This window comes from Podarcis erhardii (genome assembly GCF_964252035.2).
Source record: "Podarcis erhardii genome assembly, chromosome: 8".
NCBI classification, from domain to species: domain Eukaryota; kingdom Metazoa; phylum Chordata; class Lepidosauria; order Squamata; family Lacertidae; genus Podarcis; species Podarcis erhardii.
Window position 1 is genome coordinate 67,036,420 of NC_138499.1, and position 25,242 is coordinate 67,061,661.

A 25,242-nucleotide genomic window follows, 5' to 3' on the forward strand; every position below is an offset into this window, starting at 1 on the left:
CAACCTCTGCTGGCTGCTGCATCAGTTGGCCTGTGAAGTGTTGTCCACTGTTTCTATGGAGGCGATATATAAATGCTGGTGGTTAAGCTGCGGCAGTTTAATCCTTCAGCAAGCTGCCCGTTAGTTCACCAGGACGACTGCTGGGAACTCTTCCCAATTCAGCAATAAGATCTACAGTTGGTTGTGTTTCGGCATGCTAAGTGGAACGCCACAGGCCAATTTCTAAATAACTCTCTCCTCTTGTCTTGGTTGTTCTGGACTTAAAATGTAAGATGGCTACATTTGAAAGGCCCCTTTTTAACTGCCATGGTTTTTACGGGTTTCTTGTTTGGAAGAACAGACTAGTGCATTTGAAGCTCGCAACTCCTCACCCCAGCTATTGGCTCCCTCAATGTTCCACTGGAATTACCGATACTTCAAGTGTGGATCATGTTTATCCTTAGGCAGTGTCCAACTGACATTAGGGAAATCTTGAATGGAGAAATGTTCTAAAATTTATTCTATGAGATGTAAAAATGGCATATTCTGTAGCATGTATATAAGTCACAAAACTTCAAAACAAAGTAGGCCTCGAGTGAACGTGTTTGGGGAGGGCGTTCTATAGTCAGGGCACCATGAGGGGGAAAAGACCCTGTCACTGGTGGCGCTCCCCCTCCAAGATGTGGCACCCAGCTCTTATTGTCAGAAAGTTCTTCCTGTTGTTTAGTCACAATCTCTTTCCTTGTAACTTGGATCCATTGGTTTGGGACCAGGAGAAAGCAAGCTTGCTCCATCCTATGTGTGACAGCTCTTTAGATATTTGAAGATATCTAAAAGGGTAGAAAGATGAGAGAGTTGGTTTCTTCTGGTCTCTCCACATGAAACTGGAATCTACTCATAACATGCTCCTCCACCTACCTCAAGGCCACCAAATAACACAGCAACAAAACAAAACAAAGCTTTGTTACATTAAAAACCTGCCAGCACCTTACTGAGTCAGAGCATTTCCTATCTAGCTCAGAACAGTCTACAGACTCTGTGCTGACTGATGATGGCTCTTCTTGGTTGCATTCAGACAGGAGTCTTTCAGAGCCCTGCCTACAGGAGCCGGGAGTTGAACATGGGTCCTTGGGAGCATGCAAAGCACATTCTCTACAACCAAGCCGTGGTTCTATCTGTACTTTCCATAGACTGTAAATCCAAGCTGCCCACAAATCCAAAGTTGATATTTGCTAGGTAGGAGAGGAGCATACATCTACTCAAAACACCAATGTGTACTTCAAATGTTGAGTGTCGCTAGAACCTAGGCAAGATTTGTAGATTTCCGGGTATGGTCTGCAAGCACATGAGGTCACTGCCTTGCTGAAGGTCAACAGGCCTTGGTCTGGTCAGTGCCTCAGTGGGTCACCACCATTTAGAGCCTATGTGTATGTTGACTTGGGTTTCCATGCAGAAGAAAGGTATGGTACAAGTGTCAGAAAATATACAAATAAATGAATAAATAAGAACATAAGGTCCTGCTGGATCAGTGGCCCATCTAGTCCAGCAGCGAAGCCCGCAATATTATTATTATTATTATTATTATTATTATTATTATTATTATTATTATTGCAAGGAGGACTCTCAGACATATACCTCCACATGTGGTGGGAATGTCTCAAAATCCAACTCTTCTGGACATCATTCATACAAGAAATATGTAAAATAACTAAGCAAGTGTTAGAAGTCACCCCAGAACTGGCCCTATTCAACATCTCCCAAGACAATAATGCCCATTCATAACACAAAGAGCTCATAAACCACCTACTCTCATCAGCCAGAAGCATCATAGCTAGACACTGGAGAGACCTGTCAGGAGTAAGCATAGACCAATGGTACCAAATAGTATGGGAAACAGCCTTATTAGAAAAACTCGCCAACAAACTGAAACTGACACGGGGACAAATAGAAGAAGACGCCTTCACCCCGGTTTGGTTTCCCTTTATCACATACACAGCCCAACAAGATAATGACAAGAACCCGCCGACAGCATTCAAATCAGTCTGGCTAACCTGATCCACACCCCACTCACACACAAAAGCAGATTTCACTAGACCCAATCAAAGACAACCAACCACACCCTAGGCCAACCTCTTTCACCACCAAAGGAATACAAGTGAATAGTAAAGAGAACTCGCTCAAGTGACACTGACACAAAGCCTCACACATACACTAAGTAGAACACAAGCATTGCCACCAGATCCCACCCCCACTCAACAGTCCCCCCTCCACCTCTTTCCCCCTTTTCGTCCTAATGTAACACAAATGTCTCAACAAATGAAACTGATCTGTAGAAAATGTAACTTAGAAAAAGGGACATTGCACATACTTTTGTAAACCAAGAAATCTTTAATAAAAATATATTAAAAACAACAACGAGGAGGACTCTTTTCGTTCCCAGCAAATGGTTTTCAGAAGCATCTGTGTCCAAACAGTAGAGGTATTCAACAGGGTTAGTAGCCACTGATAGTCTTATCGCCCATGAATTCTTTCCTGCAAGAAATCTTCAATGCATATATTTTGGGTGTCGTTTTACGGTACGGTATATAGGAGGCCAGCAATACCTTTCTTCCCTTTAAAGGTAAAGGGACTCCTGACCATTAGGTCCAGTTGTGGCTGACTCTGGGGTTGCGGCGCTCATCTTGCTTTACTGGCCGAGGGAGCTGGCGTACAGCTTCCAGGTCATGTGGCCAGCATGACTAAGCCGCTTCTGGCAAACCAGAGCAGTGCACAGAAACACCGTTTACCTTCCCGCCTGAGCGGTACCTATTTATCTACTTGCACTTTGATGTGCTTTTGAACTGCTAGGTCGGCAGGAGCAGGGACCGAGCAACGGGAGCTCACCCCGTTGCGGGGATTTGAACTGCCGACCTTCTGATCGGCAAGCCCTAGACTCAGTGGTTTAGACCACAGCGCCACCCGCGTCACAGCATGGGTATATTTCTAGGTTCTGACCTATAAAGTCTTAATTAAACAACCCATGGCCTTTTTTTGTGAAGTTAGGAGAGATCCCCACCAGGTCCTCTGGGGGAGAGCTCAGTAGCTGGAGAGGTGGGTGCATTTAGGACTTGAAATGTAAATTCAGTACCTTGAATTGAGCCTGGAAATGAACCAGGAGTCAGTACCACTGGCCTAGAATTCACTCCCCCCCTCCATTTACTTTGACGTCTAATGTCCAACTTTTAAGGTCGTAATTGGTGATAAATCTAGATTCCGCCCCCCTCTATTCTCCTCATTGTGACATGAATTGTTTGTTTAAATGATTAAGAAGATTAACTGAACATCTACAGAGCAGCACTTTCCATTGAATGAACTGCTTTTGGGGCTCGTGGTTTATAATGGGAGATGCCAGGGATTTTCCCTTCTTCAGAAAACATCCTTCTCCAGTTTATGCGTTCAAAAGCTTTTCTCTGTCGTTCCCCCCCCCCCCCAGCATGGAGATGCTGTGATTAGTGACAAAGATTGTGACTGCTGAATTTTGAGCTATTATGCAGCTTTTAAAGGTGCCTGAGCCAATTTGTGATACGGTGACAATTCTCGTGATCATGTATGTCTGGTTTTAAAAGAGCCATTGACTTTCCCCAAAAAAGAACTCACCCAGCACAATCCATTTATAGCATTTATATCTTCCCGTCCCTTTAAGGAGTTCAAGTCGGCACCCATTGTTCTCTCCCCACAACACCCCAGTGAGGTAGGTTAGGCTGAGAAAACGTAACTGGGCCCAGCTCACCCAGTGAACTTCATTCGTGAGTGGGGATTTCAACCCGGGTCTCCGCTGTCTTACTCCCAGCACTCTAGTCCAGTGTTTCCCAACCTTGGGCCTCCAGCTGTTTTTGAACTACAATTCCCATCATCCCTGACCACTGGTCTTGCTAGCTAGGGATGATGGGAGTTGTAGTCCAAAAACAGCTGGAGGCCCAAGGTTGGGAAACACTGCTCTAGTCAGCACAGCACACTGTTGTTGTTGACAGAAGAAGAGGAGGAGTTTGGATTTGATATCCCGCTTTATCACTCCCCTTCAGGAGTCTCAAAGCGGCTAACATTCTCCTTTCCCTTCCTCCCCCACAACAAACACTCTGTGAGGTGAGTGGGGCTGAGAGACTTCAAAGAAGTGTGACTAGTCCAAGGTCACCCAGCAGCTGCATGTGGAGGAGCGGAGACACGAACCCGGTTCACCAGATTACGAGTCTATTGCTCTTAACCACTGCACCACACTGGCTCTCTTAAGACCATTAAGTAGCCAGTCAGTGCTTCTGTGTAGCAGCTGATGCTCAGGAAAGCTTCTCTTCTTTGTAGCTCAGCAATCCGCTGCTAATAGGGAGAGGAGCCCATTTCAAAGTTATGCTTTTTGTGGTGGTACTTGATAATTGAGTTAAATATGGCTGACTGTGCTAATGGCTTTTCCTCCCTGGTCTCCTTTTCCACAGATGCTCGTGACACCGAACAGCTGAAAAAGAACAACATAACACACATTCTTTCGATCCATGACAGCGCCAGGCCCATGCTCGAGGTAAGGGAAGAAAGCTGGTACAGCTTGAGCCATCATCGCTTCCCTCGCCACAGCCTTCTCTTAAACTCCCCGTTACATTACTCCATCATGGTGTTTTAAACTTGCCTCGTACAATGGTCAGTGCATCGTGGGCACTGTCACCTGGCTTTCACCTGATCTGTCAGGCTCCAGGGACTTGGCTTCCTCCCCTACCCCCCCCCACCGTTGGCTGTAGATAAGCAGGAAAAAGCGAAAAGAGCTCCCTTGCCAGAGCCAGGGCTTTTTTGGCCGTGGCCCCAATCTGGTGGAACGCTCTGTCACAAGAGACTAGGGCCCTGTGGGACTTGACATTTTTCTGCAGAGCCTGCAAGACAGAACTGTTCCACCAGACCTTTGGCCAAGGCACAGTCTGACACCCTCTCTCCTTCTGCAATCCTCATAGAACTCTAGCCCAATGGTTGCCATTAATTTGAGTTGATTTTAGAATGTATTTCAATTAATTGATTGTGATTTTATGTAAACTGTGTTATTTTTACTGTTGTTAGCTGCTCTGAGCTCGGCTTTGGCTGGGGAGGGCTGGATATAAATAATTTACTATTATTATTATTATTATTATTATTATTATTATTATTATTATTGAGTCTTTAATGATCACAGCAAAAGAACAAAGCACAAAGGTGTTCCCACTTCCCCCCTAGTCACTTCTGTCTTGGAACCTGATCTCGCAACCCCCCCGTTTTTGTATCGCCACCTTATCTTTTCTATGTGACCTTGGACTGATAGGCTGGACACTTTCCAGCCAGAGAGAGTCTGTTAGATCTCTCTCTTCCAGTTCTTCTTCACCTTGCTGTCCACCTCCCAGTTCGCCCCAACTTTTGTCTTCCAAACTATGCCCCTCTGCAAACCACCGTTCCAAATCTATACTGCTCCACTGCTCCTGGGCAGCTTCAGGATCCTGGTCAGGAGCAGGGCGAAGCTCCCAGTTGCCCTCACAGTTTGCTTGCCAACTTCCCAGGTTCAGCTGGGAAACAATCTATGGGTTCATTCAGACTTCCCCTTGTCTCCCCTCTTTTCCCCAGGGGAAACCCAATCTTTAGTGCTGAATTGGAGGAATTGTTTGATGGCGGAGCAATATCCTGGACAACGGATGATGCAGAAGCTCTCTCCCCCATCTGTTTTCACAAGACTTGGGTTAGGATCCTTGGGCTGTGATAATCCATCTTGCTTGCTTGCAAGGGGGGTGGAGAGGCCTGTCTTTGGATGGCAACATTCAGAAAGGTTGAAATTTACGGCCAAGAGCATAATATCACAATTAAACACACACACACCCCGCCAGCAAGAAAGTTCGCTCAGTTTGAAAGCCTAGGTTACACTGTGGTTATTTGGTGTGTAACAGGTTTGGCGAGCTTAATGGGCTGGGTTTATTCTTTCTTGACATATATTGCCATCCACTTGGAAAGTTGAATTTTCTGTGCTCGGCGACAAAGACTCCATTTGCACTATGCATTTAAAGCAGTACCATGTCATGTTAAACAGCCCTGGCTTCCCTTACAGAATCCTAGGAATTTTAGTTTAAGGGTGCTGGTAGTTGTTAGGAGAACCCCCCCCCCCAACACCAATTCCATGGTCAGAGCCAGAGTTCTCATAGTTCCCTGGGAAGAGGAGTTGATTAAACTACTCTGGAAATCGTAGCTCTGCGAGAGGAATAGGAATCTCCTACACTCAGCACCCTAAAAAGGATTCTTTGGAGGAAGCCATGGCTGGCAAGATACTTCTTTAACTGTATAGTACAGATGGATTGATTTGGATAGCACTGAGCTTAAAAATCAGTGGGAGTTGTCATCTCTTCTTTTTAGATGTGGATGCACACTTTTAAGAAGATCCAAATTTAAAGGCACAAGGGCACTCTGTCTAACATGTCTGTCAGAGTTTACAGGGTAAATTTCCACAGTAAGTTCACGATTTACTGATGGGGGAAACTCTGCTAAGAAAAAATAACACCATTCCACCTATATGCTTCCAGCAGGATAGTTTCACACGAGTTGTGCATGTATATCTTCAAAAAAATAGTCAATAAGACATTGACTTGGATTTGTTCCAGGTTATAATAGGGATGATTGTTCACTCTTAATGCTTTATCAATTGACTGAAGAAATCTGGGAGGCAATTTTATTTTTCTTTAGTTACAGGATTCAGTTGACCTCTTCACAGCTGCAATTCTGCGGGGAATGGTGCTGTCAATTTCATCATACCTCGATCCGTTTTATCAATTTACTGTCAAATTTGTGGCTTTTAAGATTCAGAGGTTTCATAGTACTGGCTAATTAAATGTTTCTCTGTTTTGAATTTGAGATATTTCTATGTGTGAAGCACTATCGGATTTCATTTGATGGGTTGATCAGTTTCCCTGTTACTAAGCACATTTGAATTTTAATTCTTATTCTCCAAGCTGAGGGCAGGACACCCCCTGCCTCTTCTGTAGTCTGTGCCCTCATAGCGTTAAAGAATCAAACAGAATCGTGATCTGAAAACAATTGCTTGGAATCTGGGGAAAGCCCAGGTTCCACTGATCTCTTCAGAGAAGCATTAGGTTTACTTGAAATGATCATTTTGACTTCGCCTGAAGAAGTTTTAGTTCAAGAGTTTACCATTGGAGTTTTAATGTTTCTTACATTTTGGTTCTCAACACCAGTAATTCAGTTGCATGAGGATCTGTTTTTGTAAGGTGATGTCAATAGGAACCACGCTCAATGATGGTCAGGGCATTTCCGAAGCAAATTCAATCTTAAAGAGTGTGATTCAATTATCACTTTTATTAGTGGTGGAATGGAACTTGTCCTGGTTGGTTATTCTCTTGAGTTCGGAAATAATTGCACAATCCACCTTAGTTGGTTGTCTTTTGAATTTTGCACAGCCTGTTTCCCTCATGCGTTTTCAACAAATATTTCAATGATAAAATAACGGCGAAATGGCTTTGCTTATTGTTGAAACTTTTGAATATTTTCAATAATAAAATGAGTCATGAGCATTTGTACTGTACTTGGGCGACTGCTCCTTAAAGCAACTGAAAGGACAAATAAACAAATTACTGGGGGGATTTTTTCCCCCTTCTCCCCCGAAGCGGTTCTTTAGCTGCACTGGGCAGAACTCTTGATAACCTCTTGTTGTGCTCGAGAAAACCTTGAGAAACCAACTGTTTCCTAATTAAGCCGTTTTGATGAAATGGCTCTCATTCGAAAGAGGTATGTCCACCCCTCATCTGTTGATGTGGCAAGTCAAAATAACACATGGGGTTTTTTTTCTGGGCTAACCTGAAAGAACTTGCCAGGTGTTTGAGGGTTTTTATTTGCATCTTCCTTCAAAATGAGGTGCCCCGGGGTTTTGTTTTTGGCTCTTAAAGTGTTTCTTGGAAGCTGTCGTTGAAAGGTTTACATAAATTTAAATACCGAGAAGTTCAATGCCAAAAATAAGGCATTTCTTTCTTTCTTTTTAAACTGCTTAATTTCAGCCTAGACATTTGTGGTCATTTAGGACAGCTCAAAAGTCCTGATTGGTTATTGCCCTTTCCATTTAAAAAAGATGATGATTCATAAGTCTCCGAGAAGACAGGCATCTAAAGTTTCAAAGTTTCTGAAGTCTCAAAGCAAACTTTCAAACGGGAGATTGGTGTTAGATCAGGGGAATTAAATATCTGATCCTAAATTTGTTTGAACAGCATGTAACTGATAGAATGTACTTAAAAGTAGATGGTTACATTTTCTTCTTTCACCACAAATTTAGAGTACTTGAATTACTAGCTTAAAGAACTTGAATAAGTATTCTTTTCACTGAGAATGTGTATCTAAGAATGAAACAATTCATTTAATGATCTTTAATGTGGACATCTGTTTCATTTAAGTTTCTTTGAAAGTAAAGATTTTTTAAAAATCTGTTGTTCAGATTCATTTATAGCAATTGAATGCAAGTTGCTATTGTAAATTCTGGAGATTTTGATCTTACTATTCTGTGTTTGCTCATTCTTTATTCTTTTAAATGAACAAGAATTGGGACTTAGTTAAAAACAACAACAATTACTGAGTGGTCTGTCTACTTCAGAATCAGAAGTGGTGTTATGTGGCTAACAAAATTATGAAGCAGAATTTTCAAATTGTTGTCGGTTCTCTATAGAGTGTTAAAACAGAGGCTAAAATACCTTTCTAAACGAATACATGGGTTTGGAAAATCTGAAATATATGTAAAATTTGATGACAGCTTTTCTTTAAAATGTAAAATTGAGTGAGTAGTTTTTATCTGGGCAAAGCCCTGGTGAGGCAGTTTACCTAGCATCTGAATTTTCCAGCATCTTGACCTGGTACCAGCATGATGGCTGTTAGAGTAATAAGAGCGAATATCAGATATTCTGCAGAGCTGAACTCTTGCTTCTTTCAGCTATGACAATCTTGAAATCTGAATACTTGCGCTAGTTTTGTTAACTCTCCCTTTGTATCGGTTTAACAGTTCGCTTGACTTTCAGGGCCTAAAGAGAAATAAAAAAGCTTCTCTTTGTGGTTACTCTTGTCTGATGAAATAGAAAACTGAGAGGAAAATGAATTTATTGGCTTCCAATGCACGCCTTTTTGAAGGCACTGGAATTTGGAGAAATTGGCCTAGTTGTATTTTGACTGACTTTTGGTTTTTGTTGGTTGATTTCCCACTCTAGATATTATGCCAGCAACCCCGTACCCTCTAATATGATGTCAGGAAATATGAGAACGCCATATTCCAGGGCTGCACTCCCCCGTGAGTCATGTGACCTGCGTGAGATTGAGATTGCAGTCCCAAAGAAAGCACTTTTTTGGATACTGCACCCAAAAAGTGCATTTTTGGGCACCACACAAGATCATGCCCCCCAGCTTTTTTTCAGGCATAGTGCCCCAAAATGTGTGAGATGGTGTTTTTTGGGGGTGAGAGGACACCCCGAAATCACATGAGACCATGGTGCCCAAAATATCCACCATGCTCTCGCAGGGAAAAATGGATGTCCCTGTTTTTCTGGGACAGTTGTGGGGTATGCAACCCTGATGTAATAAGTTTCAGGGTGAGGTTCTTGTCATGATGACCTGTGATAAGACAGGTGTTTTTTTACGGTGTTACTTAGAAGATGCCTACACAAAATTGGGAATTTGCATGAAACTGCTCATGCCTGGTAACTATGTTTGTTGCTGCTTCCCTCACCATACGTAAGTAACCCATTTTTTATGCATCTATCCTGCTCTTTATATTGTGAAATTCAATGCAGTTTGGATGAAGTTGTTCGCAGAATCGCAGAATCACAGAATCATTGAAATTGGACCTGCAGAGGATGTGATTCAAAGACCAGCTGGAATCGGCGGGGTCTTCCATTCACCCCACTGCCATGTATTCACCAACCTTGCCTTTGATATTATCTGCACCTTGAATCAGTTACACTGGTGGCTGTCGTTTCCCTTTTTCTCTTGCAGCCAGGTTTCCTTTAGTCGTCCACACTTAGCCACAAAACCCCCGATGAAGTCTGCTTGCATAATAAGCAGCAAAGTTTGTTGTTGTTGAATGTAATGTATACATATCAAAAATAGATAGATAGATAGATAGATAGATAGATAGATAGATAGATAGGTGATAGATAGATAGATAGATAGATAGATGATAGATAGAATATATGCACCAGAACAGTGACTTGCTGACAATTGAAGGTCATCTTGGGACAATTCTTAGACAGCTTGCATGAGGGTGTGCACAGTAAGGATTCTGCTTTCGCTCAACTACGACTGCAAAATAAGCTCTGCAATATATGTGTGTGTGTGTGTGTGTGTGTGTGTGTAACAATTCTTGCAAATCAGGGAGGCCGAAGGCACATGGATCCACATGTGGTGGAACCGTAAAATGGAACTGTAAAATGATTTATAACAAGCAGAAGAAAATGTTCAAATGCTCCTTCCCTAAAAAGCCAGAAGCCTTCCTGCTAGGAATTATGGGCAATGAAATTCCCAAAAAGTTTAGGAGAGTCTTTATGTATGTTACAGTTGCTGCCAGAATTTTAATTGCAAAAGGCTGGAAGGGAGAAGATATCCCATCCAAATAAGACTGGCAAAATAAACTCAGAGAGTATGCTGAACTAGCGAGACTATCAGCAAGGTTACGAGAAGTTACAGATGAAAAAATTATCAGAGAGTGGGACATATATAGAGTTTATGTAAAAGAACATTGTCAAAATATTAATCCGCTGGCAGGTATTGATTGAACTTCTGTGGGTGAATAGGATAATATTAGAAGACTTAAAGTAAGTCAAACAACATGGAGAAAATAAAGTTAAGTGTGCACCCAAGAAATATAATCTGGGAACATAATGGGAAGATCAGAGGTCACGTTGAAATCAATTGCAAAAAGATGTAAAAAGAAAATAACTGAGGAACAAACGACTGCAGATTTTTTTCTTTCTGTTACTTTTTATGCTGTCTTCAACATCTAATGATAATTTCTGTTATACAATTTTCAATTAATAAAGCATGGAAAGGGGGGGGCAATTCTTGCAAATCTTGTTTTTAAGCAGTGGCATTTAGATTGAAGCAGTAGAGCAGGTTTAGCATTCATAGCTAAAATAAGCGTAGACTTTAAGTAATGAACTTAAGGTAAAGGTAAAGGGACCCCTGACCATTAGGTACAGTCGTGGCCGACTCTGGGGTTGTGGCGCTCATCTCGCTTTATTGGCTGAGGGAAGTGGCATACAGCTTCTGGGTCATGTGGTCAGCATGACTAAGTCACTTCTGGCAAACCAGAGCAGCACACGGAAACACCGTTTACCTTCCCGCCGGAGCGGTACCTATATATCTACTTGCAGTTTGACATGCTTTTGAACTGATAGGTCGGCAAGAGCAGGGACTGAGCAACGGGAGCTCACCCCATCACGGGGATTCGAACCACCCACCTTCTGATTGGCAAGTCCTAGGCTCTGTGGTTTAACCCACAGCGCCACCCGCGTCCCTTAGCTGTGTGTTAGAAGTGCAAGGGCAGGGCTGTTCTTTTGAGGATTTCTTACTGGCTCCATCAGTGGCAATGCTAAATGAAAGCTATCTTCTTGTTCTGCGGCAGTGCAACACTAAAGCCGCTTCCAGGTGACTTGTGAGCATTGATTCTGGTGCGTTCGCACAGAATTTGTGGGGGGCTCACACGGTACCCACTGTTCACTGAGCATTTGTTCGCAGGCAGGTTACACGATGTCCCATCAAGTAGTTGTTACCTTGTAGTTTCCAATGCATTTCTCCAGCACCAGCCTCATTGCAGAGAAGTCTAGTATTGTGCAACCTGCATGTGGTGGAATCCCACACACAAAACAAGGAACATATGAGACGGGGAAGGCAAGAGTTTTGCAGGAGATCATATGCTTTGCAGGCAGGAGGAGATGAATCTCTATGTGGGTCTGGAGGAAACCACTGTAAGGAACCCTAGGACCATTGTGGTTCTCTCCTTATGTTGTTTGACTCCCAACTCCCAGTAGCACCCAGCCAGCATGGCCAATGCTCAGGCTTGATGAAAGTTGTAATTCATCTACAGTGGTACCTCGGGTTACAGACGCTTCAGGTTACAGACTCTGCTAACCCAGAAATAGTACCTCAGGTTAAGAACTTTGTTTCAGGATAAGAGCAGAAATTGCACGGCGGCAGTGGGAGGCCCCATTAGCTAAAGTGGTGCTTCAGGTTAAGAACAGTTTCAGGTTAAGAACGGACCTCCAGAATGAATTAAGTTCTTAACCTGAGGTACCACTGTACATTCGGAGCATGTTGGCTACCCTGGCCTTGGAGCATCCTAGTGCCCTCCAGATGTTGATGGACTACTGTTCCCATCATCCCATGCCATGCTGGCTGGGGCTGATGGAACCGAGAATCCAACAACATCTGGAAGCCACCATATTGGCTGCGCCTGCCCTAGAGCACCCTTCCCCAACCTGGTGCCCCCCATATGTTTTTGATTGTGCTGCCTGGTGCTCATGGGAGTTGTAGTCCAATTCATTTGGAGGATATCAAGGAAGGATGCTGTAGAGAGATGTCATTCTATATACGCAGCACTTAGCAAGATGGTCCCTTCCAGCTCTACAGTTCTATGAGTCTATAAGATTGATCAAAGGTCTGTCTTTAAGTTGGCTTCCAGTGAGCGAGGGAGTATCACCTTTGGGCCCAGCTTTTGAAGTTTCAATGTTGTCTGACTGGCTGCTGTTGAAATGTTGGACTAGATGAGACCCTTCCATGAGTTATACGTATCTAGTGAAGCAATTTTGGGGGGAAGATAATCTTTATTGATTTTATGATTACATACTATACATATACACATTACTTTACATTTACATTTACTCCTATGAGTTGACTTCCCTCCTTCCTTCTTCTGGCTTTTAGTTTTTCGCATTGTCTCTATTGATTTTGTATATTGTTCTTCTTCTTTCAACTTTATCCCTACAGTGTCTATATACAAATAATTTTTCCTGTATGTACACGTCTTGTTGTTTGTCTATATTCATTTACAGATACAATTGGTTACCTTGATTGTATTTTACATTTTAATTCATATTGTCATTTAACATCCAATAAAGTTTCTTTTAATTTCCCATTATGAAATCAGTAGAATGGAAATAGTGAAACAATTTTTAGCTTAGGTTTCTCTGTCTCTTTCTACCGAGACGCCCACTTCTAACTCTGTCTGAGATTGAATTATTTTGGTGAGGACTGATTAAGAATACGTTTTATTGTGGGGAGGGAAGGCTTCATTCAGCTCAGCACTGTACTAATCTTGAGAACGAAAACATCTATTAAAAATTAATACCCATGCTACACTGTTACTCTTTGCTTTCCATTACTTATTTAACTAATTCAATATAGCACTGCAAATAGTAACAGCCTTCCCCAACCAACATTGACTGCACACTTACTTAATCTACATTCATTTTAAGAAAGCAGTAAGTTGTGTAAAACAACACATTAGCAATTTATACCACTGCAGGACAAACAAGACATGTTAAAATGACAAATGCAACAGAAGGGCTGGAGGTAATGTTTCCACCGCCAAGATTCACTTTGACGTCTGGGTACGTGGTGGTTTGTGATCGTGCGCTGATGCAACCAGGTCTTAAAATGGCTTCCTGGGAGCAGCACCAAGTGAAAGAAGACAGTCTTTGAATGTATGTGCACTTTCTCTTCCTTGATATATTTATATTTTTTTTATGCAGGGAGTGAAGTATCTGTGCATTCCTGCTGCAGATTCGCCCTCACAGAATTTGTAAGTATTTTTTTTAAAAAATGGCAACACTAGACAAGTGAACCGTAGACCCGGTACTGTTTGATATGGAATGCCTCCCTCTTGGATATGTAAATATCTTTGACTTCTTAACGACTCCATTTTCCTTTTTATTTTTACATGGAACAGGTGGCGGTATTCTGTGCTAATCCTACATGGAATAGTTCCGCTTAAGTTAATGGGCTGGTTTGTGTCCCTTCATTTCGTTGGCTCTACTCTGTGTAGAAGTTTGCTGGATACAGCAAACCTATGTCTGAAAGTCCTGTTATTCGTGAGAGATATGTGTAATAGTGGACTCTTTGACTCGGGAGATCTGGGTTCAAATGTCTATCTGTGCCATGAGGTTTCCTAGGTAGTTTTGAGCAAGTTGGTGTCTCCTTATCTGCCATATTTCAAAAACACAAAAGTTGTTGAGCTTTTTTAAAAAATTGACCAAAATCTCCAAAAAAAGAAAAGATGATTTGAGCTATTTTTAAGGAAACTTGCCAAAATGTACACTTCTGACGTGTTGCCATATGTCTGGATTTCCTGGACATTTCAGTGATCCCCCCTCCCCGAATGCTGTTTACGAGGGCCGAATTCTGGCTGTGTCTGGGAAATTCCAGGCGTATGGCAGCCCTAAGTTTGTTGGGAGGATAAAAGGAATCAGTGCTCCTGGAAGAGTTATGCCAGGATAGAAAAGTGGTAGATAATGGGAATCGGAAACATGCTATCTGTGAGCCTGGCATAACAGTCTCCTAAAACAGGTCTGTACAACTGGAGATACACCAAGCCAAATGCAGCCAAATGTTCTAAAAAACCCTTTCTTTGTTTTTTTGCCTCCTACCTAGAAATGCAAGAATTGGGGAGGGGAGGGGAGGGGAGGAGAGATTGCCATGCACCTTGCAGGCCACAATAGCTGGCTGGGGGAGCTGCATTTGAGTTGCCAGTTCTCAGGCTGGGTTGTCCTGTCAGGTTTCTCCCCCATATCGTTTCGATGCAAATGGGCTTTGGGCTACCTTGATTCTGAAGAGTACAGTGGTACCTCAGGTTACATACGCTTCAGGTTACAGACTCCGCTAACCCAGAAGTAGCACCTTGGGTTAAGAACTTTACCTCAGGATGAGAACAGAAATGGCGCCGCGACAGCAGGAGGCCCCATTAGCTAAAGTGGTGCTTCAGGTTGAGAACAGTTTCGGGTTAAAAACAGACCTCCAGAACGAATTAAGTTCTTAACCCGAGGTGCCACTGTAATTGCATCAACTTTACAAGAACACTTGGACAGGAACCAAGTTTTTCTTCTCATCTTCACTGTTTATGCGTATGGGAGGTGAGGAGAGAGGGGGGTTTCAGCCACTTCCTGATAATTTGTTTTATAGAGAAACAAAAGTAGTTTCAAAGGGCCTGCCTGGTGCCTACGGAAGGAAACGCAGCGCTGCCTTTTTCTCTCAGATCAAAGCACTGCCTCTTTGGCCTGATGCTTTCGAGAGATCTTTTTAGTAGATTTGCTTCTCTCGTGCAACAGAGAGATCCCAAGTATCTTGAAAAACGAGTTGATTGATTATTTCAGCTCATTTTGGGAATACTGATCTGGGGAGCAATATTTGAGCACCTTTTTTCTTTCCACAGTGCTGTTGCATATATAGTTCCATTTATGCCCATAGAGCCTCACAGAGTTGTAACAGTATTGAGAGAGCCCGAGATTGACACTCCCTATATCTGCTGATCTGAAGATACAGTGCCATACTCCACTGGTGCTTGGTACATGGAATATTTTCATCAGTGTTTACTGGTGTTCCCAAGAGTTCTAATGTGGCTTAGGGAACTGGATCAGACCAGATCCTCTGTCCCCTAAATCTATCCCCCACCTTGGGCTAAATATAACAGGTTGGCAGGAACTCCTCCTGTTCAATCACTTGGCATTACAGTGACATTGAGTGATGCAGCGCTTTAGAGACCCGACAATCAGCTGCTCACTGGGACGTCAAAGCACCATGCTGGGTTCTTTAGGATATTCCTCTTTGCTGATGGTTTCTGCAGTTCCTCTTGGGTTATCTCTGTGTTAAGCCTTTGTGCAGTTCCTCTTGGGTCATCTGTATGTTAGACTAGTTAAGACTTTTTATCTATTAGTTAAGAGACTTAAAATAATAATAATTTGAAGCAAAAAACAAGATGTGACGTTTTTGTACCATTGGAAGAGTTTCCAGCTACAGATTCAATGAATTCAGGTGCATTTGGATGTCTTGAAAAGCTACCACCCTGAAGTGAATTATGTGGCACCCCGCCCCCAAGGTGAATCAAAATGTTGGAAGGTTGTGAGTCTAAGGAATGCGTAGGCAAACTATGGCCTGGGGGCCAGATCCGGACCATGGACGGTCCGTGAATCAGCGTGTTTTTACATGAGTAGAATGTGTCCTTTTATTTAAAATGCATCTCTGGGTTATTTGTGGGGCATAGGAATTCGTTCTTCTTTTTTTCAAAATATAGTCCGGCCCCCCACAAGGTATGAGGGACAGTGGATTGGCTCCCTGCTGAAAAAGTTTGCTGACCCCTGGTCTAAGGGCCTTTCCAAACTTACCATTTATAGTGATATAGTTGCTGGGGTTTTTCTGTTTTTTGTTTTAAATGGCATGGTTCCAGAACAATATACTCAAAAAATCCATTTCTTTCTATTGAAAAAAAATAATAATTAAAAAAAAATTAAACTTTTGGGAGAGATCCGGAATAGTAATAGTAATTTATTATTTGTACCCCACCCATCTGGCTGGGTTTCCCCAGCCACTCTGGGTGCCTTCCAACGAAGATTAAAAATACATTAAAATGTCACACATTAAAAACTTCCCTGAACAGGGCTGTCTTCAGATGTCTTCTAAAAGTCATATAGTTGTTTATTTCCTTGACATCTGATGGGAGGGCATTCCACAGGGCAGGCGCCACTACCAAGAAGGCCCTCTGTCTGGTTCCCTGCAGCTTAGCTTCTCGCAGTGAGGTAACCTTGTTATTTCCATTTGTGTGGCATGTGCACAATCATGGTCCCAGTTTCTGTGCAGGAGGGGTTGTTGGGTGTGGTTTGGGAGATGCCTGTCTTGCACCCCTTCTCCTTTGACCTGTGCAAGTGTCCTGTGATCTCAGCTCAAAGAAAAGAGATGGCAGAGAGAGAGAGAGATGATGATGGTCCTGACTCAAAGTCCTGCCCACGACAGCAGTCATTAGCTACAGACAAAATTTCATCACAGTAGCCAGGTTTTCCATAGCTCAGGCACAAACGTTTTTCTAATTTCCTGGTATGCCCCGCAGAGGACCTTAAGGTCTATGAATGATCATAGTTTAGAGGTCCTGGGCCCTAAGGAAGTTAGATTATCCTCCACCAGGGCCAGGGCCTTCTCAGTGATGGCTCCGACCTGGTGGAATGCTCTGTCCCATGAGACCAGGGCCATGCAGGATTTAACTTCCTTCTGCAGGGCCTGTAAGACAGAGCTATTCCGCCTGGCTTTCAATTTGAACCTGGCCTGATCTTTTGTTCCCCTTCCTTCCCCCCCTCCCCTTTCTGTGAAGATTGCCCGCTCTGGGATCCCACAGCTGGTTTTCCCCTGGTCTCCTCGCTGGCCCAAGTGGGACTAATTTAGCCAGCTAGCCCTGGTGATCATTTAATGTTTATTGGATGGATTTCCCCCTTAAATTGATTTTTGATTTTATTGTTATTTACGCTTTATACCGTATTTTATGCTGGGTTTTTTTGTAGCATCAATTAAATATTTTTAACTTGTTGTTAGCCGCCCTGAGCCTGGTTTCCTGAACCAGGAAGGGTGGGGTATAAATAAAATTATAATTATTATTACATACAGGGGTGTTGAGCATTAAACACATATATACCCAAAGGAAGCATGCTCCTAACTCCAGTGTGTACTGGGCTGGAGGAGCACAAAAGTACACAAGGGGTGTGACTAACGGACACAGAACATTTCTCAACTTGGGCACAACCCGCCATTAGTGTGGAAAGGAAAACCCCGCACTCGCAGTCTAATAATGGCAATGTGTGACCAAAGGTGCAGCCGGGGCAGCTACAAATTCACTCTTGAAAACGTCGGATCAAACAGCTGCCAGGCCACTATAAATGGTGAGCGTGGAAAAAACCCCAGTGTGATCCCTGTTTCCTAATGAGTCGCGCTTCTGGCCTGCTGAACTGGTTGTTGAACGAGCTACTAGCAGGCAGCTCTTTCCCAGAAACCAGATGTGCACTTGGCGCTGTCACTGGGCGAAAGGGCAAGATGGGGACATAGGAGCTGCCTTCTTCCAAGGCAGACTGTTAAGTCCATCTAGGCCAGGATTGTCTATGCTGACTGGCACTGGCTCACCAGTTTTCAAAGAGGAATCCCCCAGCAGAACCTGGTACCTTCTGCATGCAAAACATGAACCTAACCGCTGAGTTACAGGCTTCCCCTCCTGGCTGTTCGGTTCAGTGAGTTCCCTTGAGACACTGCAGCTCACTGTGGTTACCGTGACTATACTAGTAGATGCCTTTGTGTATGTGTGATCTGGTAGCTTTCCCAATTTAAGTAACCAAGACCCAGAACTCCTGTGCTCTGGATTTCCCTGGGCCTTCCATTTATTCCCCTGTGGCTCTCGCTTGGCCTCGGGTGGGCCACAGGGGCGGTTGCCCCAGGCATGACATTGTTAGCATGTGTGAGATTTCAACACCCAGTGCTGCCTCAATATAGCTGGGCTCTTTTGAAAACGAACCGGAAAGTTGCCTCTCCGGACAACATAATGACTCTTCTTTTATTATCTCTGCGGCTGCAATCTCCCGGGTGACATGGACACCCTTAGGCCGTTGAATATGCATGTGTACGCCGTGCATCTCCCTCCCAGCCACCCCTTCCGAGTGGTCCTGGGCACTGGCAAACCACACTATGCCACTAGGAAGGGCCCAAGCATCTAGTGGCGCTACAAAATGGCAAGAGTGAGAAGATGGGTTCTTAATAGCTGTAAGACCTGTTGCAGCAGTAAGAACAAATTCAAAGAGCCCTGCTGGGTCAGCCCCAAAGGCTCTTGTAGTTTAGCATCCTGTTCTCACAGCAGCCAACTGTATGCCCATGGGAAGCCAGTCAGCAGAACCTGATTGCTACAGCACTCTCTCCACTGGTGATTTCCAGCAAGTAGTAGTCAAAGGCATAGTGCAGGCATAGGCAAACTTGGCCCTCCATATGTTTTGAGACTACAATTCCCATCAACCCTGACCACTGGTTAGCTAGGGATGATGGGAGTTGTAGTCCCAAAACAGCTGGAGGGCCAAGTTTGCCTATGCCTGGCATAGTGCCTCTAGCAGTGGAGATGGAACATGCCCAATGTGTCTAGTAGCCACTGATAGACTTATCCTCCATGATGTGTACCTTCTCTCAACACATTGTTGTCTAAGCTGAAGATAAACCCCACAAAAGGGGTTGTAATTTCACAAGGCCGAGCTGAAAAGCTAGGGGTGGGAAGACTCTAGCCTTGCAGATGTAAGATTTAGGAAGTTTACACTCTGAGAACGATTGTGGGGATTTCTTCTGCGTTGGGTACAAATGTTTATTTCAGACTGTGCTGTGGGTGGTGGTGAAGTGTCCCCAACCGTGGAGCAGCTGCTTCAAATGAGCTACTAACACTATACAGTGGTACCTCAGGTTACATACGCTTCAGGTTACATACGCTTCAGGTTACAGACTCCGCTAACCCAGAAATAGTGCTCCAGGTTAAGAACTTTGCTTCAGGATGAGAACAGAAATCGTGCTCTTGCGGTGCAGCAGCAGCTGGAGGCCCCATTAGCTAAAGTGGTGCTTCAGGTTAAGAACAGTTTCAGGTTAAGAATGGACCTCCGGAACAAATTAAGTACTTAACCTGAAGTACCACTGTGGTTATGGTTTGGGGAAGGGGAGGGGAGCACTAAATCCTAATATTTTATCACCCATTATCCCACCCATCCTTACAACAGCTGTATAAAGTAGACTAGGACACCACGTTAAGGTCCTTGGAAGACAAAGTGGTATATAAATGTAATAAATAAATGAAATATCTCTTTATTACAGTTGACAGCTGTGGCTGTAGCTTGCCTAAGGTTACCCATAGGCTTCACGGCTGGGCTGAGATTTGATCAAGCCCAAGGAGTTGTGAGTTGGACCAAGGGGTCCTGGTGCACAGAGTGTGCTGCTAACCACTGAGCTGCTTGGTGTTATTCATACATCTGGACCACACTGTGTGTGCGTCCAGCCACATGTCACCACCCAATTTACTGGCTGCAAAAAGTGGGAGGCCAGGGAATTTGGGAAAAAGAAGTGAGGGTAGAGGGCGCTTGCTACCTCGATTTCCTTGTGATAATCACTGGCAAGGTAGCCATCATACATGCAGAGTTTGAGATGGCACTACATTTATAAAAACATAAGAAAACATTACACATTAAAAAGCTTCCCTATACAAGGCTGCCTTCAGATGTCTTCTAAAGCTTAGTTATTCATCTCCTTGACATCTGATGTGAGGGTGTTTCGCAGGGTGGGTGTCACTACTGAGAAGGCCCTTTGCCTGTTTCCCTGTAACTTCATTTCTTGCAATAAGGGAACCACCAGAAGGCCCTTGGAGCTAGAGCTCAGTGTTTGGGCTGAGCGATGGGGGTAAAGACGCTCCTTCAGTAACAAGGGGAATGTCCTTCCCAACCCAACGAAAAGATGAAAAGCACGAACAGGCCACAAATCAAACCACATCAAGTTCCACACGCCTGGGAGAACAAGAATGCCTTTGCCCTTGTCCCCAGAAACCCACTAAGTTGGTGTTACTCAGTATGTTGCATTGCTATCCAAATATTTGGCTGCAAAGGCAACCATGTCTCTCTAAAATACAGCATTGGGCAATACTGCAAACCTCTTTCAGAAGGCAAATCAGTGGGACAGAGGAATAAGAAATCCCTTAGCTTAACTGGGACTAAATCAAGTCTACGTCTAATTTTTAAGGGTCAGACACTTCAAAGAAAGCATTGAATTTATCCATGAATGCCGACTTGGAGGTCAGAGCTGCCTTGTTCACTGGTACGTATTTCATTTAAGACTATTCTGCATGTGATTATTCCTTTTTGTTTCTCAGCCTTTCCAGTCTCAGTCATGATCTTGCCTTCCGCTCCTGAAGATTGGGGGAAGCAAACGTGTCTCTGAAGCCTTGCCGCTTCCCCTTGCAATAGGCCCACTTTTGTTATTAGTTTCATGGGTCCAGAAAAAAGTGTGGCATTGAGAGCCGGGCTATACCCACCAGATTGCCCCCAGTGTTGGTGAAGCCTGATTGCATGCGTGCATGCTATACTGCATTCCAGCTGTGCATTGTTCCAAGTTTCATGGAGCATCTATGCTGCTGAAGGCATGAAGTTGCCCATTTTAGATTGCTTGTGGTGCAATGTCTTTAAAAATAAGGTTCATTGAGGGCAGGGCATCTTTACCAAACTACAATTCCCAGAAATCTTAGCAGGAACTCATGCCCACTAAACTGGTATAAGCTTGTGGCGCATTCCTGTAACAACAACAACAACAACAACAACAACAACAACAACAACAATTTATTATTTATACCCCGCCCATCTGGCTGGGTTTCCCCAGCCACTCTGCATGGCTTCCAACTGAATATTAAAAACAATACAGCATCAGACATTAAAAACTTCCCTAAACAGGGCTGCCTTCAGTTGTCTTTTAAAAGTAAAATAGTTGTTTATTGCCTTGACATCTGCTGGGAGGGTGTTCCACAGGGCAGGCGCCACTACCAAGAAGGCCCTCTGCCTGGTTCTCTGTAACCTCACTTCTCGCAATGAGGGAACTGCCGGAAGGCCCTCGGCGCTGGACCTCAGTGTCCGGGCTGAACAATGGGGGTGGAGACGCTCCTTCAGGTATACAGGACCGAGCATTTTCCGCAAATGCTCGTATTTTTGAATATTGCCATCATGTTCAGCACTGCACTGCTTTGGGAAGTATGCCTTGCTTTGAAACTTGAAATTTATACACTTGCCGAATGAGAATCATCATTATTTTGCATGGTTTGTTTGGTTGTTTTTTAAAAAAGAAAAACATGCTTTCTGTCAAACCTAACGTCCATGATGTGCTTTCAGCTTACTATAACCTCTATGTATCTACTTGTCCACACCTGCTTGGCAATGCAGCCTTGCTGGCGTTTCCAGGAGTGCCACCTTGGTTGTGGCCTACATAATGACCATCACTGATCTCGGCTGGGAGGACGCGCTGTCGGTAGTGCGAGCGTCGAGATCGTGCGCCAACCCGAACGCAGGCTTCCAACGGCAGCTGGAAGAGTTTGAGAAAACTGAGCTTGCTCAAGTAAGTACGTAAGGACTCCATGCAAGAATCAAGGTTGGGGAACTTCTCTTAACCTGAGGGGTATGTTCCCTCTCTTTGGTAGCCTTCTGGGGCCACTTGCCGGCAGTGGGTGGGGCCAGAGCAAGACATTTAGCAGCAGCTTGGCTGCAGGAGTTGCTGGAAGGAGGCCTACAAGGCCTCATCCAACCATCTTAGGGACTCCACTCTGGATTTACTCCTTAGCCTTTTCCTGAAGATATCCCGCAAGGCAGCAGAGGTTGAGGATCAGAGTTTACCTTCTCCTAGATGGGCTACCTTCCCAGGTTGATGAGCCCCATCTGCCCCTCACTTCCCTCTACAACACATGCAGAAACTGCCTGCTTGACCGTTGGACCCACTATTCGTCTCATCCACTCTATCTGCCAGAGCCTGCCTTTGCATGCAGAGGAAGTCCCAAACCATTTGAGACCCATCAGCTACCCTCACTTGGCCAATCAAAACCATTTCTTGGGGTGTGGCTGCTGTCACATGCTGGCAGCTTCTAGGAGCCACAGGTGAGAGCTGAGCGCAGGGTGGGGACTACCCCAGAAGAATGGGAATGTGTATTACAGTGGTACCTCGGGTTACATATGCTTCAGGTTACATACGCTTCAGGTTACAGACTCTGCTAACCCAGAAATAGTACCTCAGGTTAAGAACTTTGCTTCAGGATGAGAACAGAAATTGTGCTCCGAAGACGCAGCAGCAGCAGGAGGACCATTAGCTAAAGTGGTGCTTCAGGTTAAGAACAGTTTCAGGTTAAGAACGGACCTCCGGAACGAATTAATTACTTAACCCGAGGTACCACTGTAGTTCACTTCACAGTGTGGTAAGTCTTTCCTCCTATATTTGGGGGCCATCCTGCTTATTCTGCTGAGTGGGGCTGTGGACCTCTGTCCCCAAGGCCTCCCTGGATGGCAGCATGGATCTGACATGTCAAATGTCCTCTAATATATGATGCCTTCGTTAGTACATTTTGGGCAGCTCAGTGCATTTGTAAAGTCTGTTTAGCCCCTTATCTTTTAAAGGAGAGGCAAACTGGCTTTGTTAGAACATGCTTGGTAGCTCTGAATCGGCTGCTGCATATAACATGAATGTATTATTGAGTTCTGAATATTTGTTTCATCTCAAAGGCTTACCATTCCCAAGCTATGGAGGAGTAGAGTCCATGGAAATAAACTGACTTTACATCACAGAGGGACTTTCCAGCCTGGTTGTCTCCCTCCTTAATTTGAACCCTCACAGTCATTTCTGATCTGATAAAGTTTTGACTTGAAATGATGGATTGTCCTTGCATTATGCAAATGGTGTTTAGGGAGATCATAGCATGTATTTGGGTTTGGCATTTCGTGCTGTCCCCCCCCCCCTTTCCTCTCCCCCCCCCCAATTCCATGTAGGAGAAGAGTCTGCAGCTTTCATAGAAAAGCACATACTATCTTGCGAAAATATATTCCTACAAATATATTCCCCAGAGTGGCTGGGGAAACTCAGCCAGATGGGCGGGTATAAATAATAATATATTATTATTATTATTATTATTATTATTATTATTATTATTAGGGGCTGCTCCATCCATCTTGCCCATATGACAGGGGTGCCATGTCCACCTGCCATCATATATATAGTGAAGGTGAAAACCTGCCTGGGCCAAAAGTGGGGTGGCAGGTGGATCAGTTCTCAGTACCTCAGGTTACAGATGCTTCAGGTTACAGACTCCGCTAACCCAGAAATAGTACCTCGGGTTAAGAACTTTGCTTCAAGATGAGAACAGAAATTGTGCTCCAGCGGCGTGGCGGCAGAAGGAGGCCCCATTAGCTAAAGTGGTGCTTCAGGTTAAGAACAGTTTCAGGTTAAGAACAGACCTCCAGAACAAATTAAGTACTTAACCCGAGGTACCACTGTATAGCACTTTGAAAGAGGCTCTCAAGTAAAGACGAAACAATCATCTGATTGGTGGATCTTGCTGAGCCTCTTTGAAAACGCCATCTTGTGGAACACATTGCATCCCCTGATGTCATTGGAACATCGGGTGATTGGCAGGTGGGTAGCCCTGCCTACCTGTCAAACATGGCCTGTGAAGGTTAGGGGAAGTAATCTGGCTTGCAGACCAGATTGTGTTCCTCATCCCTGCTATATATGTATGCAGTGCTTTTTTCGGGATGGACGGACGCAGGGGTATGCATACCCCTAAACATTTTGTGAATCTAAATTCGGCCTCATTGAGGGGCAGTATTTCAATATGAGTAGGAAAATGAGACTACCCCTAAACATTTTTAAAGAAAAAAAGCACTGTATGTATGGGATCTGTACATTTCTCCCTTTGAATCAGGGGTGCCAACTGAAATAAAATATTGGGATGGGGAGGTAAGCCCCACCCCACATAATCACATGACATGACACTTGCACATGACATGACACTTGATGGGCAATGCCCATCAACTTTGCGGTGGGACCCTCCAATACTTTATCAGGTGGACTTTTGCCCCTAGGAGTTGGCTCCTATGCTCTGTGTTATGTATCTGTTGCCAAGAAACGGGCAGTTTTGATGTTGACTGCTAACAGCATGGAGCTCTAAGCAATGAATCCTTCTCAGCTCAGTGGGTCTCTATAGGAAGTGTGCATTGCAGCCCTGATCCCTGCTTTCCCCTGCCCCTTCAAGTCATGTGACACCTCAAAATAATGTAGCTGCCAAGGATGAGTGAGGTGCAATCCATCTCTCCTCTTCACCTAGTGCAGTCTGAGGCATTTAATGTTCGTTTCGCTTTAAGGATGGTCGTGCTCAGAGTAGCCAATATGGCTGCCTCCAACTCTTGTTGGACTCCCAACTCCCATCAGCCCCAGATATCATGACCAGGAGTCAGGCATGATGGGAGCTGGCTCTCAATAACATCTGGAATGAGATCCCAAGAGTTAGAGCCAGGGAAATAAATTGACTTAAATTCCTTCATTTAATTGTACCTCCCACCCTTAGTTACCCATTAGGGTAAGCACTGCTTTTTTTCTGCTACATGAGCCTTTTCAAAGGAGCAGAAAAAGAAACCTCCTTTGGCTAAGGTTATTTCTCTCTCTCAGCTATGTTTAGCCATTTCACAAATATTT

The 25,242-nt window shown here is 44.1% G+C and overlaps 1 protein-coding gene across 1 annotated transcript in view; it reads left to right on the top strand.

The window, feature by feature from the left end:
- DUSP22 (dual specificity phosphatase 22) overlaps positions 1-25,242 on the top strand; it is a 41,397-nt gene that overhangs the window by 10,219 nt on the left and 5,936 nt on the right. The window contains exons 3-6 of the mRNA XM_081873179.1: positions 4,446-4,528; positions 13,740-13,789; positions 20,767-20,841; positions 21,954-22,125. Of these exons, the coding sequence (XP_081729305.1) occupies positions 4,446-4,528; positions 13,740-13,789; positions 20,767-20,841; positions 21,954-22,125 (380 nt within the window). The remainder of the gene's footprint in view (positions 1-4,445; positions 4,529-13,739; positions 13,790-20,766; positions 20,842-21,953; positions 22,126-25,242) is intronic.